At 29.3% G+C, this 16,985-nt stretch overlaps 10 protein-coding genes across 10 annotated transcripts; 6 read left to right on the forward strand and 4 right to left on the reverse strand.

The window, feature by feature from the left end:
- Positions 1 to 201: 201 nt before the first annotated feature.
- Chro.40012 (hypothetical protein) lies at positions 202 to 426 on the reverse strand. Its single annotated transcript, XM_661887.1, has 1 exon — positions 202 to 426. The coding sequence occupies one exon, from the start codon at positions 424 to 426 to the stop codon at positions 202 to 204; it is 225 nt and encodes a 74-aa protein (XP_666979.1).
- Positions 427 to 1,646: 1,220 nt separating this feature from the next.
- Chro.40013 (hypothetical protein) lies at positions 1,647 to 2,651 on the forward strand. The annotated part of the gene is made up of 1 exon (XM_661888.1): positions 1,647 to 2,651. The coding sequence occupies one exon, from the start codon at positions 1,647 to 1,649 to the stop codon at positions 2,649 to 2,651; it is 1,005 nt and encodes a 334-aa protein (XP_666980.1).
- Positions 2,652 to 3,005: 354 nt separating this feature from the next.
- On the forward strand, positions 3,006 to 3,272 carry Chro.40014 (hypothetical protein). The annotated part of the gene is made up of 1 exon (XM_661889.1): positions 3,006 to 3,272. The coding sequence occupies one exon, from the start codon at positions 3,006 to 3,008 to the stop codon at positions 3,270 to 3,272; it is 267 nt and encodes an 88-aa protein (XP_666981.1).
- A 678-nt stretch (positions 3,273 to 3,950) lies between these two features.
- Positions 3,951 to 4,925, forward strand: Chro.40015 (hypothetical protein). The annotated part of the gene is made up of 1 exon (XM_661890.1): positions 3,951 to 4,925. One exon carries the CDS (start codon positions 3,951 to 3,953, stop codon positions 4,923 to 4,925), a length of 975 nt encoding a protein of 324 aa, XP_666982.1.
- Positions 4,926 to 5,176: 251 nt separating this feature from the next.
- On the forward strand, positions 5,177 to 5,419 carry Chro.40016 (hypothetical protein). The annotated part of the gene is made up of 1 exon (XM_661891.1): positions 5,177 to 5,419. One exon carries the CDS (start codon positions 5,177 to 5,179, stop codon positions 5,417 to 5,419), a length of 243 nt encoding a protein of 80 aa, XP_666983.1.
- Positions 5,420 to 5,500: 81 nt separating this feature from the next.
- On the forward strand, positions 5,501 to 7,210 carry Chro.40017 (hypothetical protein). Its single annotated transcript, XM_661892.1, has 1 exon — positions 5,501 to 7,210. One exon carries the CDS (start codon positions 5,501 to 5,503, stop codon positions 7,208 to 7,210), a length of 1,710 nt encoding a protein of 569 aa, XP_666984.1.
- A 59-nt stretch (positions 7,211 to 7,269) lies between these two features.
- Chro.40018 (hypothetical protein) lies at positions 7,270 to 7,818 on the reverse strand. The annotated part of the gene is made up of 1 exon (XM_661893.1): positions 7,270 to 7,818. The coding sequence occupies one exon, from the start codon at positions 7,816 to 7,818 to the stop codon at positions 7,270 to 7,272; it is 549 nt and encodes a 182-aa protein (XP_666985.1).
- A 1,212-nt stretch (positions 7,819 to 9,030) lies between these two features.
- Positions 9,031 to 10,323, reverse strand: Chro.40019 (hypothetical protein). The annotated part of the gene is made up of 1 exon (XM_661894.1): positions 9,031 to 10,323. The coding sequence occupies one exon, from the start codon at positions 10,321 to 10,323 to the stop codon at positions 9,031 to 9,033; it is 1,293 nt and encodes a 430-aa protein (XP_666986.1).
- Positions 10,324 to 12,473: 2,150 nt separating this feature from the next.
- Chro.40020 (hypothetical protein) lies at positions 12,474 to 13,898 on the reverse strand. The annotated part of the gene is made up of 1 exon (XM_661895.1): positions 12,474 to 13,898. The coding sequence occupies one exon, from the start codon at positions 13,896 to 13,898 to the stop codon at positions 12,474 to 12,476; it is 1,425 nt and encodes a 474-aa protein (XP_666987.1).
- Positions 13,899 to 14,159: 261 nt separating this feature from the next.
- On the forward strand, positions 14,160 to 16,673 carry Chro.40021 (hypothetical protein). Its single annotated transcript, XM_661896.1, has 1 exon — positions 14,160 to 16,673. The coding sequence occupies one exon, from the start codon at positions 14,160 to 14,162 to the stop codon at positions 16,671 to 16,673; it is 2,514 nt and encodes an 837-aa protein (XP_666988.1).
- Positions 16,674 to 16,985: the final 312 nt, after the last annotated feature.

Consider the following 16,985-nt stretch of genomic DNA (forward strand, 5'->3'; position numbering starts at 1 on the left):
ATTCTTTTAATAATATTTTTAAATTAATAGTTAATTTCACAAAATCTTAAACTATATTTTCTCAATTAACTAGTTTTAAAACTTTAAATACTTCACTAAAATTGAAATATTTATTAGAAACTAATAACTCTATTCCCTCATTTATCATTAATTTTTGCCTTTGCTTGGTCGATCTTATTCTTAAAGAAGTTGACCTTTTCCCTATTTCCACTCACTTTCAGCTTGACTCATTTTTTCTTCTAAAATTTTGATTTGTTTCTGTAGTTCCTTCTTTTCAGACTTAGAGAGAGGTTTTCTTAGTTTAAGACGTACAAAGGACTGCTCGAAAGAAACTGTTGAAACCTCGTGTTCGGTGTTTCTAAAGTTTCCAAATAAAGCAACAATTGCAAAGATAAAAACAAGCTTGGCGAAGTTGAAAGTCTTCATATTTCACGTAATATATTCAAATTCGAATAATAAAAGTTAATTATTTATTATCAAATAGAATTCTGAAAGTGATTGGTAAAAATATCTATGTTGTCAATTGTTTGAGATTTTCACACTGTGTGAATTCAAAGTTATTTTTTGGGATAACAATATTCAGACTTGACCAGTCTCCTGGTCTCCTTACAACTGATTATTTCTCTAAGATAAAAATTTATTAATGCATTGTATATAATTGTGTGAATAATGTTTACTGTGTGAAATATATACTTGTAACAAATTATTTTATTATTTACTTTTATATTTAGATGTTTAGTCTAATTTTAGTAGAATTTTTATAATATGCGTTATTGCAAAAACTGTCTTTAATGGTGCATTTAGCACTTGAGTGCATCCGAGAATATTGGGTGAAACTAAACATTTTTCAACTAATTTAATAGAGCTAAATAGAAAAAATAAGATCTAATACTTTATTTATTTTTGAGCTAGCTTAAACATTCAGTCTTACTATAAAAGAATTAAAATATTTATAAATATTTTCGTCAATAAATTGTTTATAAAATAATGCGGGATAATGTGTGCGTGCGCATTTAATGTCAAATAAATAATAAAAATCAGATTTAAAAGATAAGAAATCTTTTTATTTGTTAAAGAGTTACATTATTTCTGTTTAATTAATCTTCATCCGTCTAGGAAATTGTCTAAAAGTGGTTAATTTTTTTCAATGAATAAATTTTTAATTAGTAGAAAAAATAATTAATTTTCGTAAATATATTTTTTGTAAAAAATAGACAGCACATAAATATAAATAGATAAATGACATTGAGGGGAATTGAATTTTTTGGATTTGAAGGCAGAATTTTATCACTGTTTAATAGTTGAAAATGGGAGGAGGCGGATCTAGTCCAGAACCCACTACTACTACTACTACTACTACTACTACTACTACTACTACTACTACTACCACTACAACAAGAAAAACCACTCAGTCAACAAGTACTACTACAGAAACAACAACATCGACTGCTTTAGTAACGACAACTACGAAGGCACCTCAAAGTGTTACTGGACGTAGATTTGAAGTGCCAAACAATAACGGCCATGATTATGAAAATGGTAGATTATCATTTATATTCCCACTTCATAGTTTGAAAGAAACTGACTTGCCCATGGAATTNTTTAAACGCAAATCCTATTACAATTCCTCCATTTAATTCCACAAGATGCTGTGCCAAAATACCGAACTCAGTAAACAGCATATTCCGAATACTTTTGAATATCCTTCAAATTGGGAATCTATTACCTCAATGAATCTGACAATCGCATGGACAACAGCAATGATTTATTTAATTATATCGTCAACACTGGTTCCTCTTGCTGGAATAGTTAGTTATGAAAACCCTTCTCCAAATTCAATATTGTTCAAAGATAAGAATAAAAATGAAATTTCCACCGCTTGGTACTTTAATCCAGATTTTGAAAATATTCTATCCAATTCATGTGTTATCACCTCTCCTGGAAATAAATGCAAGAGCGGTTCAGTTAAATTAACTATGGATGAACCATTTACTCCAGAAAAACAATACTTAAGATATGCATTTGCTGCTCCTCCAGAATATTTATATCCTGTAACTATTACAATTTATTCATCTGCATCATTCCTGGCATCAATAAAATTTTCCAAGGCTATGGTTGAAATAAGTTCAGAAAAAAAATCAAATACGATTACTATTCCTTCTCCAATAGAAACAGGACAATGGATTGCAGGTGATATCTTTCTATTGACTAGCTCTGGATATGATTTTCTAAAAAATAATTCAAATAACTTTCAATGTTTATTTATCACTACCGCTTCTTGTTTTGCTACTCAATCAAGTCAGAAATGGAGAAATTACGACAAAAATTTAGATCTATTACGTTATGCATATATTAAAGGTACCGAATACAGAACAAAAAGCAGCGAATATATAATGAATTCATCTTCAGATGATAATTATTCGGAAGATACTTCAGAAAGTGAAATTGTATACCTTTACGTTTCGTACAATAATGTTATCATTGGAGGTGTTCCTATTCCTTATTCTTCGGAAATTACTGAGTTAAGAATTACAGGCACTAAAAATCTTGTTCCAATTGCATATTGGAGGCTATCTCAAGGAATGACTCCCTCAATTACTGTATCTGCCGACATACTAAAAGGTTTAATACCGCAAATCAAGTCAGTATGAATTTCAATAACTACATTTTCGAGGCTCTAAAGTTCAAATTCAATATTTTTTTTTAAGTTAATTTTTTTTATAGTTAATTTATCGGAGTGACTTCGATGTTAATATTTAAACATTTAGATAATTAATTTGCTTGTAATAATTATTATTATTTTATTTTTAAATTGCACTAAGACACAAAATATTGCATGCAGAGACTTTGCGTAAATATTTTATTTTAAATTTCAAATAATATTCTAAAAAAAAAACCAATATAATTAGGCATTGAAACATATTGTCCATTGTTTTAATTAAACATAATTAAAAAAATTCATTCTATTTTTGAGCAAAGTTAATTTCTTTAGTCTGTAGGATAAAATGGGTGCTGAAATAAGTAATTGTCAATTCACAAAATTAGGTGATGCATGCTATTCACCATTTTCAATGATAAATAACACATTAAGTGAAGCTGCTGCAAATAATTATGTCTTAAATCTTGAAAGGTCTAAATTCAAATCAGAAGACAATCAATATTGGTTTTCATGTATGGATGGTTCAGTGCCATATAATGGAACTATAAATTGTGAGATTAATGATCATGCAACAATCATCTGTGGAAGTAGTAAGTTATACAATTCATCTTAAATTTTTTGTTAAGTTATTTACTCTTATTATTTATTTTAAAGAAAGAATAATATTTACACACAGAGAGTATTGTCTTTTTGGATTCCAATTTAGAAAAAATGAAACTGTTATTTTTGATGTAAGTAGAGAAAATGAAAAACATTACCAAATTCAAAATTTAACTCTCTTAAAATGTTTAAATTATAGAGTAGAGATCTTCAGAATCCTTTGTTAGCTTTCCCTCTCCCAACGAATCAATTGGCTGTTGCAACTCAATTATATGATGAGAATTTCCAAGAGAAATGGGTTTTAAGAAATGGCTTTTCAGGTAAGTCTTATGTAAATTTCAAAATCGATTTGATCAAAACTATAATTATAGGTTATGTTCCAAATATTGGAGTTCAATTAAATGGAACTATTGCTTCTCCAGTGAATATTAAAACTCCTTTTGATCAATTTAACAAAAATGATGATTCTAACGATGAAGAAACTGTTGTTTCTGATATTAATGAAGAACAAGCGAGCAATGAATATTTAATTCCAGTAGACCAGAATAAAATTGAAAATGGAGGGACATTATCATTTAATATCACTATTAATAACTTTAAAAATGATCTTTTTCTTATAATAAGCGATAAAGATAAAAAGCAAATTATCAATCTGGAGTTAAGTGAATGCTGTGGCAAACTTATTGACTCAATGAACGAAAATTATGATAGATTTTCATATCCAGAGGAATTAATGACAAGTAGTACGATAGATTTAAACTTGATGTGGCAATCATCAATATACTCATTGAAAACAAAATCTTCCGATACACCTTTAGCAATAATTCCAATAGAAAATAAAAACATTCCCTATCAAGCTGTTTTGTTGAACTCTTCAACAAGAGAAGAATTAAAATCAAACTGGAGCTACACTACAGGAGTCAAAAATCTAAGTTCTGTTTCGTGCACAATCAATGCATTAGAAGGTAGATGCAAAAGTTCAAGTGTTACAGTCACAAAAATGGTTAATCCAAACATAGAATTTTTGAGATTTGGCTTCCTGTTTTCTAAAGATATTTTGGCTCCTTTCGAAATGGCCATTTCTCAAAACTCTAATAATTTAGCAACTGTTCAAATATCATCAAATGTCATCAAAGTTCAATCTAGTAATTCAGAGGAAATAACTCTCAAAAAAGAATTTACTACTGGAGAATGGGTTTCTGGGGATATTTTTATTATTTCAGATGATATTCATAATTTAATTGAAGAAGATAGCAGTATTTCATGTAAAAACTATAACGATTCATGTTATAGTACACAAAATAGTCAGGACTGGATGAGTATAGTCAGTGAAAAATCTATTCTCAGATATGCATACTTGAAGAAGCAGGCTGTGGAAAATAAAGTTAAAACAGATACAAACACTGAAACTGATTCATCATCCTCTAGCTCAAAAACTCAGTATTACCTTTATATCTCATTTAAAAATTGTATTGTTGCTAAACTTAAAATAAACTCTAATTCTTTTAACAAAGTTTCAGTTTCAAACAGACAAGGCTCAAGCAATTTAGTCTATTGGAGATTGAAAGGTGGTGTCTCCACCTCTATTAATATTCCCAATAGCTATCTGGATAATCTCAAAACAGATATTCCAAAAGAAATTGAGGCAAACACAAATAAAAACTAGTTATCAGATTCTAATAACAAAATAATAATAAATTTATCTGTAGCAATGTAAATTATTATTGATTTAAAATAATGTTGATCTCAAAAATATTGATTACGTTACCAATGCAATTAATTTTTTTGTTCCGATATTATACATGAATTTTTGTAACGTCTCGTCTCGCATGCAAATCGAGAATTTGTATTTTGTGGAAATTTAATCTACAATATATTTTTGAAAAGGTTTGCTCTTCGGGTATTAAATTAAATAAAATGGCTAAAAATTCACAAGGTTCCTTGAATTTTGAATTGCCAAAATTTCAAATAGAAGTTGGGTTTTGGAAGGCCGCTAGTACTCTTAAATACGATGTTATTAAATCCAGTGAGGATTCGTTTGATGTACTTGGTTTTTACAATCAAGAAACAAACATTATTCGAATTAGACAAGAGTCTTTGAATTCAAAAAATAAAGAATATTTAGGTAAAGTTTCAAATTACTTAATATTTCTAACTTAATTTTTTTAAAAATTTCATTTTTCGGAAAATTTTTTAGAATACAATAATTCCGTGATTGGAAAGTTGAGTTTAGTCAACTCCATGTCAGCTATCATTAATTTTGGTAATATTGATCATGACTGTGACTCCTACCTGGAATCTGCAGTTGATAATGCAAAGATGTGGATTAATAATAGTTCTAATCATGAAAAATATCCATTTACTTTCAAATTGTGCATTTATTTTGATTTTAAAACCCAAATAGCTTACTATAGTGCTTTTTTTCCTAATATAAACACTAATTTCAACATTAAGACTGACAAACAATCTGAGCTCGGAATTGAAATTAAATCAAATTTACCCGAATATTCTGGTTCGTATATAGATTTAAGCAGTATTAATAAAAACGCAAATTCATTGGCAGTTCTTAAAACATTAAAAGATAGAGTGGAGGGAAAAATCGGCAATTTTAATGATGAAACAAGCATTGAAAAAAAAGAAAGATTTGACTGCCCATGGTTTTTTTCAACATTACTCACCATTATACTTTTTAAAGACAAATATAAGAATTCACTCGAAACCAATGAAATTATAAAACTTTTGAAAGAATCAGGTTCAAATGAGAATTTTAAATTTGATTCGAGAAGTTGTTTTATTTCAAATAAGCATGTTAAAAATGTGCTTACTATTAGCGATAAAGAAATGAAAGAATTACAATCTGAACACATTTTACCATTTGATTTGAAAAATTACTTAAGTCCGCATGAACTCCAACAGAGATTGAGTACAATGAATATTGACTTAATTAAGTGGAGGCTAATACCCAATTTCGAACAGATTCACTTTAAGAATTTGAAATTCTTGATAGTAGGTAGTGGTACATTAGGTTGTAGTGTTGCTAGAAATCTTATTGGATGGGGCATACGAAATTTTAAATTCATTGATCACTCTAAAGTCAGCTTAAACAATCCAATGAGGCAGTGCTTATTTACATTGGAAGATGTCAAAAACAAGAAAAATAAGGCTCTGGCTGCAGTTGAGAGACTGCGATATATTTGCCCAGATATTCATGCAGAAGGAATCGACTTTGAAATTCCAATACTCGGTGATTCAACATTAAGTCCTGAACAGTTTTTGAAGTCAGTTAATGAAACAAAAGATAATATAATTGATTCTGACGTGGTAATGTTACTTACAGATAACAAAGAATCAAGATGGCTACCTACAGTTCTTATTGGGCTAATCAACCGCTATTATAGTAGAAAGAGGCCAATATTATGTATCACAGTTGGATTAGGATTTGATTCATTTATTGTAGTCAGAAATACATTCACAGAAACGGATTATTCTAGTTCTGGGTGCTACTTTTGTGGAGATTTTTCAATCAATTCAAAAAATAACACATTAGATATTCCAGTTGATCAACAATGCTCTGTTGTTAGAATGGGGGCAAGCTACTTTGCATCTTCAATTGCAGTTGAATTAATTATGAATCTGTCTCAGCATCCATTAACATGGAATGCTCCTCATTTAAGTAATGAATCTAATAAATCTGATGAAAATAAAAGCCTTCTAGGTACAACTCCACAATGTATTAGAGGGTTTTTAGCTGATTTTTCATTCTGTACTGATCCTATTCAGAGAAATAAATGTTGTATTGCTTGCTCAGACAAACTAATTGATCAAATTCATAAAGATGAAGTTAATACATTAAGCGAAATTTTTATCAACCCTCGAAAGGTTGAATCAATTTCTGGATTAACCAATTTTAAATCTGAAATGGAAAAATCAATAATAGAAAGTTATATCTAACGAGAATACTAGAAAGTTTCCTAAATATTCAATAATAATATTTCCGATTTATAAATATTCTATTTATTCTTTTTTTGTGATAAAGATTTTGATTTTTCTTGCCTATTATTTTGTACACTCATATTTTTGCCATTTCTAGATTGAAATGTAAAGTCTTTCACTTCGGATTCGCCATCAATTATATACTTGGATCCTACCATACTAGTATGATTATATCTTTTTGATGATTCTATGGAAAGTCCCTCGTTATACCATTTCATGAAATTCCTTTCAACTTCTTCAGATGAAATGATTGAAGTTCCTGCAATCGGAAGAATATCTTCAAACTGCTTTCGAATCTTAATATATCTTGCATGATCAAATTCGTGATCAAGTCTTCCATCCAAAGGATCCCATCTCGGTGGAAGAATTAACTCATTTAATCTCTTCATCTCAAGTAACTCTTTAACATCAGGCCTTACAGGGATATTAAACCCGAATACTTTATCATAGATTCCATCATTATTAAATTCTTTAAGTTTCTTATTTCTTTCTTTTCTAATTTCTTTAGCTACCATTCTTGCATCTATTATTCTTAATCTAAATTCTTCATCATCTGGATATACCATTGGCAATGCATCTGGAAATAGTAATTTAAAATTTTTACTTTGTACTTTATTCTCTTTTGAATTTGAACATCTAATATCCGAAAGAAATTTAAACAAATCATCTGATGCAGTTTTTAATACTAAATTAAAAAATAAAATTATAGTTAGTTATTTAAATGTATTTTTAAGTCAAACTTACGAGTTGATTCTCCAAATTGTTGAGAAGAAAATATTACCCTAGCTCCTTTAGCTCTAAATTGGGAATTCTTTACGGCTGATTCAATTCCAAGAATTCTTATTGTATTCATAACACATTTTCTTACTTCTCCCAGTAGCTCAGTTTCATTTTCAACAGGAATATCAGAACTTGATCTATAACCTTTAATCTTTGGAATTAAGTACCTCAAGGTTTGCCCTTGTGGTTCATAAAAACCAGCTGAATAAAGGGTTTTACCGATATCCTTTGCCTCACAATCGAAGATGTTTCCTTGTTCGATTAAATAAAGCATCTGTGCAGCAGCTTCTTCAGGAAAAGGTGATTTAAGAAGTCCTAGCATGAAATTTGTTTGTTCATTATCACCAAGTTTGTGTTTGTAATAAAGAGACAATCCATCATTAGATTCTTTTGCATCCAAAATCTGTTCTTTATCGCCATATAATTGTTTATGCTTGTTATATTGATGAATTAAAAAAAATGTATCAACAAATACTTGTTGAATCATAAAAAAAGCTGTTCCAATATGAAATGTCATAATTGTAATCTCAATAGTAAATTCAAATTTTGGATAATAGCTATAAAGACAAAGTAAACAAGGAATAAATATTAATGTGAATCCGGAAACTATTGTATTAATATTTAAACTTGTAGAAAATATCCACCAGGGCTTATCCATTCCATTCTTTTTACTACTATCACTGTCATCAACTGGAGAAATAATACTTTCAAAGAATACTAGTATGGAGTAAATTGAAAGTACAAAGAGTATTAAATATCTGGCAAACACATAATTAAGATTTAGAACATTAATTATTCCAGAGATAATGTAAAATCGAACTGATTCCCAATATAAAACTGAAATTTTATAACCAGAAAAAAGAAAACTGCTACTGATTGTATACAATTGATTTTGTCTGATAATTTTTTTACGAATTACAATACCAGAAATTATGTTTATGAGTGGAAACATTGTACAATAATAAATATATCCAATAAGTGCATCGTTATTAAGTGTTTTACAAGGTAACAAGTAGCATTGTGATTGGACTGTACCAAAACCTGGAATATTTGTACATGTCATAGAAACTATGATAGTCCCAAGAAACTGTTGAATAAATAAGTGTCAAATAGACTTGAGAAGTACAAATAAATCTGTATGTAGACTTTTCCGTTTGATCCTTAAGTATTTTATTAAATTTTTCTAATCTTGCGGATGATTCCATAACTTTCATCCTGTTTAACTCGGTTTTTGTATCATTTTCTTTATATATTTTGTTTACATCGATTATATGTTTAATAGTAAACGTAATAAATAAGATTGCAATACCAAGAATTGGTACTGAATTTGCAATAAACAAATCTGCATTTGCATCAGTTAAATTTAGTTGGCCAACTGATTGCATGATAATTGGGAATAACTTAAAGAGGCATTTTGACGGGAAAATCCCCAATGGGAGCCATAGATTAGGTGAAAGAAGTTTTATTATTTTGAGATAATGGATAAAGAATTCATCCATATTTTGAAATTCAGAATCCTTGTACTTAACAAATATACCATATGTTGTACTAATGGAAATGAAAAATAGTAAATTCTTGAATTTAGCAATTACTGCAGAATTTCTTCTACTTAGCGCTGTATATTTTATAGATAATTCACTTACTCTTGCAATACCATAAGAAATGAGTAATACTAACATAATCATTCCAATAAAAGCCACTAATAACAAATATTGATTTGGGCATTCAATACATGATTTATCTAATCCATATTCTAATGGGAAGTAGCCGCTTGTACATGTATTACATAATGGACCAGTATATCCTTCTTTACATCCTTTGCATTCTGGTAAGCAAGCTTCTTCATGAGGACATTTTATTACTATACCAACATAATCATCGCTGAACCACCAACCTCCATTTTTAAGTTTTTCGTTAGTCGTACAATAATTGCTATCAAATTTTCCTGGGCAAAAATATTTTTGAGAATTCAAAGGACATGAAATACAACTGTTAGTTGACTCTAATTTAAAAAATTCTGGAAGGCAAATGCATGAATCTAAACTGTACAAACCAGTATCTCCATATGTACTGGAATTTATTGGACAGTTTACACAAGAATATAAATTGGTAGTTAACCCCACAGTATTTTCTGGGCAAGGTGTACATTGATTACCATCAAAGTAGTTGCCCTTTTCGCATGGAGTATCTGATGAATTGATGGAATTAATTAGTCCTGAAAGGAAAATTAAGAATACAGCCTGATTAATTAATGAAAATCTGGCTTTGCATCCATTATTTTTTTTTATCATTTTCACATTTTATTATCTATCCACATTGATTTTTTATGAAAGAATATTTCAAAGAACTTTGTTTTGAATGGATTTCGTTAAATTGTTAATTTTAATTTATGATCTTATAAAATTTAATTTGGAGTTTACAAAAGAGTCAAATGAGTAAATATTTTACTAATATTGTTAATAATTTGAAAATTTGACTTAAAATAAGTCATCTTACATGCAGACCGCCACCAGTTGGCGCCATGCATTAATTTATTATTAAGATTTAATTGTGAATTGAAAAATACAAATGAAGAAAGGAGTTTTATTGAGTTTTTGGCAATTGATATTTCAAAGTTATTAAAAAAATCAATAGATTTTTCAAATGCAATTCATATAATTATGTATTTATTGCATGCATTGCATGCCTGCATGATTCATGAACAATTATTAAATTAAAAAAAAAAAAAATTAATAAAACTGAATTCTTGGAAAATGGATCTAAACATTAAAATAATACAAAGTATTTGATTGCAAGTATGGTTTGTCCTATTAAACATTGGGTATGGCCTAGAAATTTTATATTGATCAATTTTCTGCATTATCTTTAATTTTCAGCCATTAGGAGTTAATGCTAATAGTATTATTAACCTGCCACTTTGTTTTGAATTCATAATTAAATTGATATATAATTTATGCTTAAAACCATTGAATCGTTTTTTTTCTTAATTTTTTTTTTTTTTTTTTTTATTTTTTTTGTTTGGCACGAAATGACGATTATGGGAGGGTAGATTAAACAACGAAAAAAATCCTATTGAATGTTAACAATAGAATTATACATGAATTAACTTTTTTTAACAATGAAATTAAATTTATCATTGTTTTTTTTCTGGTTGATTGGAAAAAAAACACTAATATTTTTTCAAACTTCAGAATGTATACAGATTAACAGTATTAATTTATCTTCTAATAGAACTATTTCCCATGACCAAAAATTAGAAGAAATTAAAGAACACTTAATAACAAATGCTACAAATAATTCCACAGAAATAAATGAAGAGGTAAGATTTAAATTCATTAATTTTAATTTTCCAAAATTTTATTTTTTAGGTGCTGGATAATACTATTGAAGAGCTTACTGACCTTTCTAATGAAATTGAAATGAAGCTTAAAGAATTAAAGAAAAGAGAATTAATGTAAGTTAGAATCAATAGTCGGTATATTTAATTAATTTTCTAATTTTATTTCTAATAGAATGGATGTTGATAAGAAAAATATTGGCGTATTTGCAAGCATCACAATGATTGCTCTTGTTTTATTATTTTACCTTGGTGTGGCACATATGGAAGACGCATTGAAAGATGCAAGTATTCTTAATGGTGATATTGTTTCGCCTCAAAATGTAATATTTGACCCAAGGTGGTAATTAAAGAAAAATTTAAAGAATTCAGCGTTGTTGTATATAAGACTTTGGAATTCCCCATCTTGAATTCAAGAAGTCATATAATTGTGAAACTACATTGCCTTGAATAATTATCCCCAAATTGTTATTTGATGGGTACTTTTTTATTTGAGAAACTGACGCAGAACAAGCAAACTTTTTCTGGCATGACTCTGCAACTTCTTGAAGGTCTAAATTGAAATGGCTTATAAATGGGCTAATAATAGTAACATGCTTTCTAGTTCCCATTCTAGACTCGGTATAAATTTCAATGATTTTACAAGGTCCTTTATGTATATTTGGTTTCTTCTCAGAATCAGGATCTGCTTCATTCCTAATATAATGAAATACTTTCAAGAAGTTTGGAATTTCTTTGTAAGCCAAAGAAATTGGTATAACTTTATCCTTAGCATAGTTAGACTTTCCATCTAAATGCTTGTGGAATAAGTTGACGAGGACTTCATCCAATTTTATATTAGAAGGCTTTCCTGAAAAATTAGAGTTTGGATCGTTTGTTTTGAGATCATTAGAATTTATATAATATTCCAATGCAGGTCTTGCATCTGCAATTGTAACAAATAATCGTTCTTTTTCGCCTCTGGATGTTCTTATTGGTAAGATTCTACCAAGATGGTGTATTTCTTTAGAATTGTAATAATCAAAGATTGGAAGGAAGTTTTGTTCTGGTTGGTATAGTAAGACAACTTCAAACTGCATATTTCTTGCCTTACTTGGCGCACCTTCAACTTTCTGAAAGCTTTTTAGGTTTTTTTTTAATTGGAGGTAGTTTTGATGAGATTTCACTGTTAAAATTATTTTTATCCATTTTAATAGCCTCTTCATCGTTAATATCTACAATATTCAGCACTCCTCCTCTTCCTTGCTTAATTAAGAGAATGTTCTTCTTAGAATAATATTGGAAAAACTTCTGAACTTTTACAAATGATGATTTTTTTATGTCAATTTGAATTCCGTAATTTTGTAAACAGAGCTTTGAAATCTTGTTCCAAATAGCTGATGAATCTGTAGGCAGTAAAGCTTTATTAGAAGAATATTCAGAAATTACTTTTAATAATAATGTCTCTAATAAAAAATCATATGCTTTTTGAGAAAGATCTTCATGCTGTTTTTCGCAGTAGTTTTCATCAAGAGAATGCACAGATTGAATTTCTGGTGATATTTCATTTTCAGAAACTTGAGGCTCATTAGTGCGTTTTATCAATAAATTTCGATTTTCATTAAAAATTACATCTTCTTTTTTCTCTAAAGTAATATTTTGAAACTCTTCAATGACTTCTGAAGTTGTTTCATTTTCATTATTGTTAAAATTGGTTTCTTTGTCAGAATTTAAGTAATTTCTTTCGTTGAAATCCATGCTTCCTTCTAATGAAAGAGTGTCATTACAATGGTGAATAACCTTCAGCACCTTACCTTTACGAGCGCTTGGATCTGAAATATCATCCCAATCAACCAAAGAAGTCCCAATTGCAATTGGAAGATTATCACCAACACATTTAATTGTCCAAATCTGATCCTTTCTTATATTTTTTAAATCGCTAGTCAGTTCAAAAATTATTCCACCTGCCATTAGATCAGCTCCATTAAATATGAACTGTTTTGCATTTCTTAAAATTATTATGCTCGGGATAGAGAATAAAGAACTATGAATCCATAGAAGATGCATTGTAGGGAATAATCTGTCCATATTTAACTCAAATAGCCATGGCAAAGTGGCTGGGAGACTTTTCAGATTTGATAGATTTGGACAGTAGTTAAACTCTGAAATATTAGTTATTTCATTTTCAGATTTATTTTCTGAATTTGACTCGACATATTCTTGCATTTCTGAGTTAATTGTTTTTATTTCGAATTTATTTTCTAAAGATTTACTTTCAATCTTCTCCAAGTTTGATATGTTTGAGCTACTAAACAAAAAATTAGATTCATTTTCAAACTCTAGCCTGTAAATAACGCCTCTTTCCGTTTTATTTCCCTCAAATTTCGTAGCAGTAACCTTCAAATCATTTTTTTTTCTTTTACCCAAAATTAAATCGCCAATTTGAGATTCCAGAGTAAATTGCTTTATTAAACGATCTCTCAGCTGTAGGACTGCACGGCGACCAATCAGGGTTTCCCCACTTGTTTGGATAACTCTTTTCTTGAACATAAGACTTTAGTCTTATTTAAAAAAAGGCATCAAGTCAGATAGTACAATAATATTGGCGCCAATTTGACTTTTAGCGGTATCTTCATTATTGGATTTAAATAACATGAAAATCAGCATGCCTATTATGAGAATAAAAAAAGAAGGGAAATAAATATAAACATTCACAATAGTTGGCGATATCAGCATAAGAAATTTATATTAGTAAGAAGTTAGTTTAGAGCGAATATTAGTTAGATAAGTTTGATAGAAAGACAGATTATAATGATTGGCATATTTGAACCTGAGTTAAAAGTTGTAGAGCTAATTTCCCCAGTGGGAAAATGGCTAAAAGTTACTAAAACAGTGAGTAAACTTAATGAAATGAATCCAATAAAACAGAGAAGCACCTCTTTGTTGCGTTCTTACTCTAACAGGAGTACTGAAACAGAAAATTATGCAGTAAGCAATGTAAATAATATTGGGAATATCTTTCAAACAACGGAAGAGGATCTCTATATAGGATATTTAGGATCTGTAAGTACTAAAGAACCAGCTAACATTCAAGGAATTATTGAAGGAAGTTTTTTCAATGCCTATGCATTATTAGGAGTATGGCGATATGATAAAGGAATTACTAAATGTCTATTTGTTACAGAAGCGGAATTTATCACAGAAATTGGCCAAAATGAGAGAATATACAAGGTTAATGATGTTTTATTTGTATCATTGATAGCCAGTGAACACGAATTTTCATGCCAAAATATTGGGAAAGAAAATGACGAAGCTAATTCTGAAGAACAGTTCGAGTATGAATTTGAGAAAAAGATTGAATCTGTAAGAATTGCTGAAAATATGATTCTTTCGATTTTTAGAAGAGGAGGATTTTATTTTTCAACAAATCCTAACGTTGATATTACAAGAAATATCAGACAATCAATAAAATACGCAAGTAAATCCGGAGATCTTCCTGAAGACAGATTTTGCTGGAATTATAACTTTCTTATGCCTTTGTATGAAGGAGGGTCGAGCACTTCAAAGTGGGCAACTCCTTTATTATCAGGGTATGTTGGCTTCACTAGGTTGAATTTTGAACATACAAATAATAAAGAAGTGCAAGAAAACAACACTAAAGTTGATTTCTTATTAATTTCGAGAAGAGATTGTAGACGGCAAGGCGTTAGGTATTTATGCAGAGGCGCAAATTCAGATGGTAATGTTTCTAACTCTGTAGAAACAGAGCAGATTATTTTAGTTAGGAGGCCTGAATCTATTTACATTTACAGTTATTTGCAATATAGAGGCTCAATACCAATAGTTTGGAGGCAACCCCCAAACTTGAAAAAAACTCCTCCCGTTGAAATTTACAGAGGAGAAAGATGCCAACAAGTTGTGTTGAATCGTCACTTTAATGAACTTTCAAGGAAATATTGTAATCAATCTGGAGATGGAGATTCCAACATTGAATCCGAAATTAGAGAAAATAGTAATGGAAAGATACTTGTAGTTAATTTGATTGATTACCGACAACATGAATTAAAATTGGGTTTGGAATTTGAAAAATACCTTGAAAAAGTCGATATTAATGACATTTACTGTGATTCTGATTCGCTATTGAAAAAAGATAACAGTTCTGGAAGACCAATATTTAGAGATGAAGATTGTAATAAAAACTCAAATATTAAATTTTGTTGGTTCGATTTCCATAGTGAATGCTCTAAAATGAGGTGGTCAAATTTAAAGTTCTTAATTAAGAGACTTGTTGATATTGGAATGGACGACTTAGGTATTACATCTTTAGAAATTCAATTAAGAGATAAAGTTGGAGATTTATCTCCAATAATTGGTATTGTCCAAGGACATTATTCTAGTTCAGACAATGAGTTTAAAGTTATAATAAGTAGTATTCAAGATGGGATTTGCAGAACAAATTGTATTGATTGTCTAGATAGAACAAATGTCGTACAGTCAGTAATTGGAAGAAGGGTTATCCACAATATTTTTAAACAACTTCAAGAATTGAAGTTAATTACCTTTAGCAATACTAGTCAGTCTGAGCACGGGCCTGCATTCGAACCTTTACCTGGAAAAAACTCTTCAAATGAGAAAATATTCAGACAAATATGGAGTAATAATGCAGATGCTCTTAGCAAGCTATATAGTGGCACTCCAGCACAAAAAACAGATTTTACAAGATATGGAAAGCGAACAAAAAAAGGTGTGATACAAGATTCAATTTATTCAATTATTCGATTCCTTTTAAATAGTCTAATAGATGGTTATACCCAAGATGCGTACTACGTTTTTACTAATCAATGCAGTTCGCCAAATAGTGACTTAGGAATTAAGAAGAATATTCACAACCGACTTCTAAATAATAAGAACAAGTATTTAAGTCCTCCTGTAGTAACAGCAATTGGGCAATATTTGATAATTATTACATTTCTACTGCTCTTGCCAATAGTTCAGCTTTTATTCACATATTCTCAAACATTGACTGGTAATTTGGCATGCATGCTTTTGGACATTATTTATATTCCTTCAAAATTGTTCTTCCATTATTATGATACTGCAAACACCCAATATTCGTATTTAAATATCATCCCTACTTTTGCAGATTATCTTTCGAATCAAAATCAATGTTCAATTTATAACATTTCTGGTAGAATGATTTCAATTTTTCTAGTTATTTTCGGATTTATCCAGTTCCTTAAGTTTAAAGGTCCGAAAGCAGCAACTAAACCCCTCTTAGATGAAACAAATTCTCAAATTTGGAAAAAGCAAGAAAGCAAAAAGTAATATCTATTATGGAAAGTATAGTTTTTAAAGCTATATAAACCTGTTTATTTGTTATATAATCGCATATTAAGAATAATTGAGTTTTTGTATTTCCTTTTTTTTATTTTCCCTTATTTGGAATCTATAGAAGTCATTATATGTTTTCTTCTTTTCCTTTTTGTTGATTTGTTTCTTTGTATTAAATCCTTGCGTGGTTTTGTTGGATTCAAAACTGTGAATAACTGTGCCATCTGGTGCCTTTTGTTTTTTGTTAACAACTTTAATAAACCCATCTTCGTCTGGGATAGTCGATTCTAACTTTAAGTTCTCTTC

The sequence above is a fragment of the Cryptosporidium hominis genome (assembly GCF_000006425.1).
Source record: "Cryptosporidium hominis TU502 chromosome 4 CHRO014003, whole genome shotgun sequence".
In the NCBI taxonomy this organism is placed as follows: domain Eukaryota; phylum Apicomplexa; class Conoidasida; order Eucoccidiorida; family Cryptosporidiidae; genus Cryptosporidium; species Cryptosporidium hominis.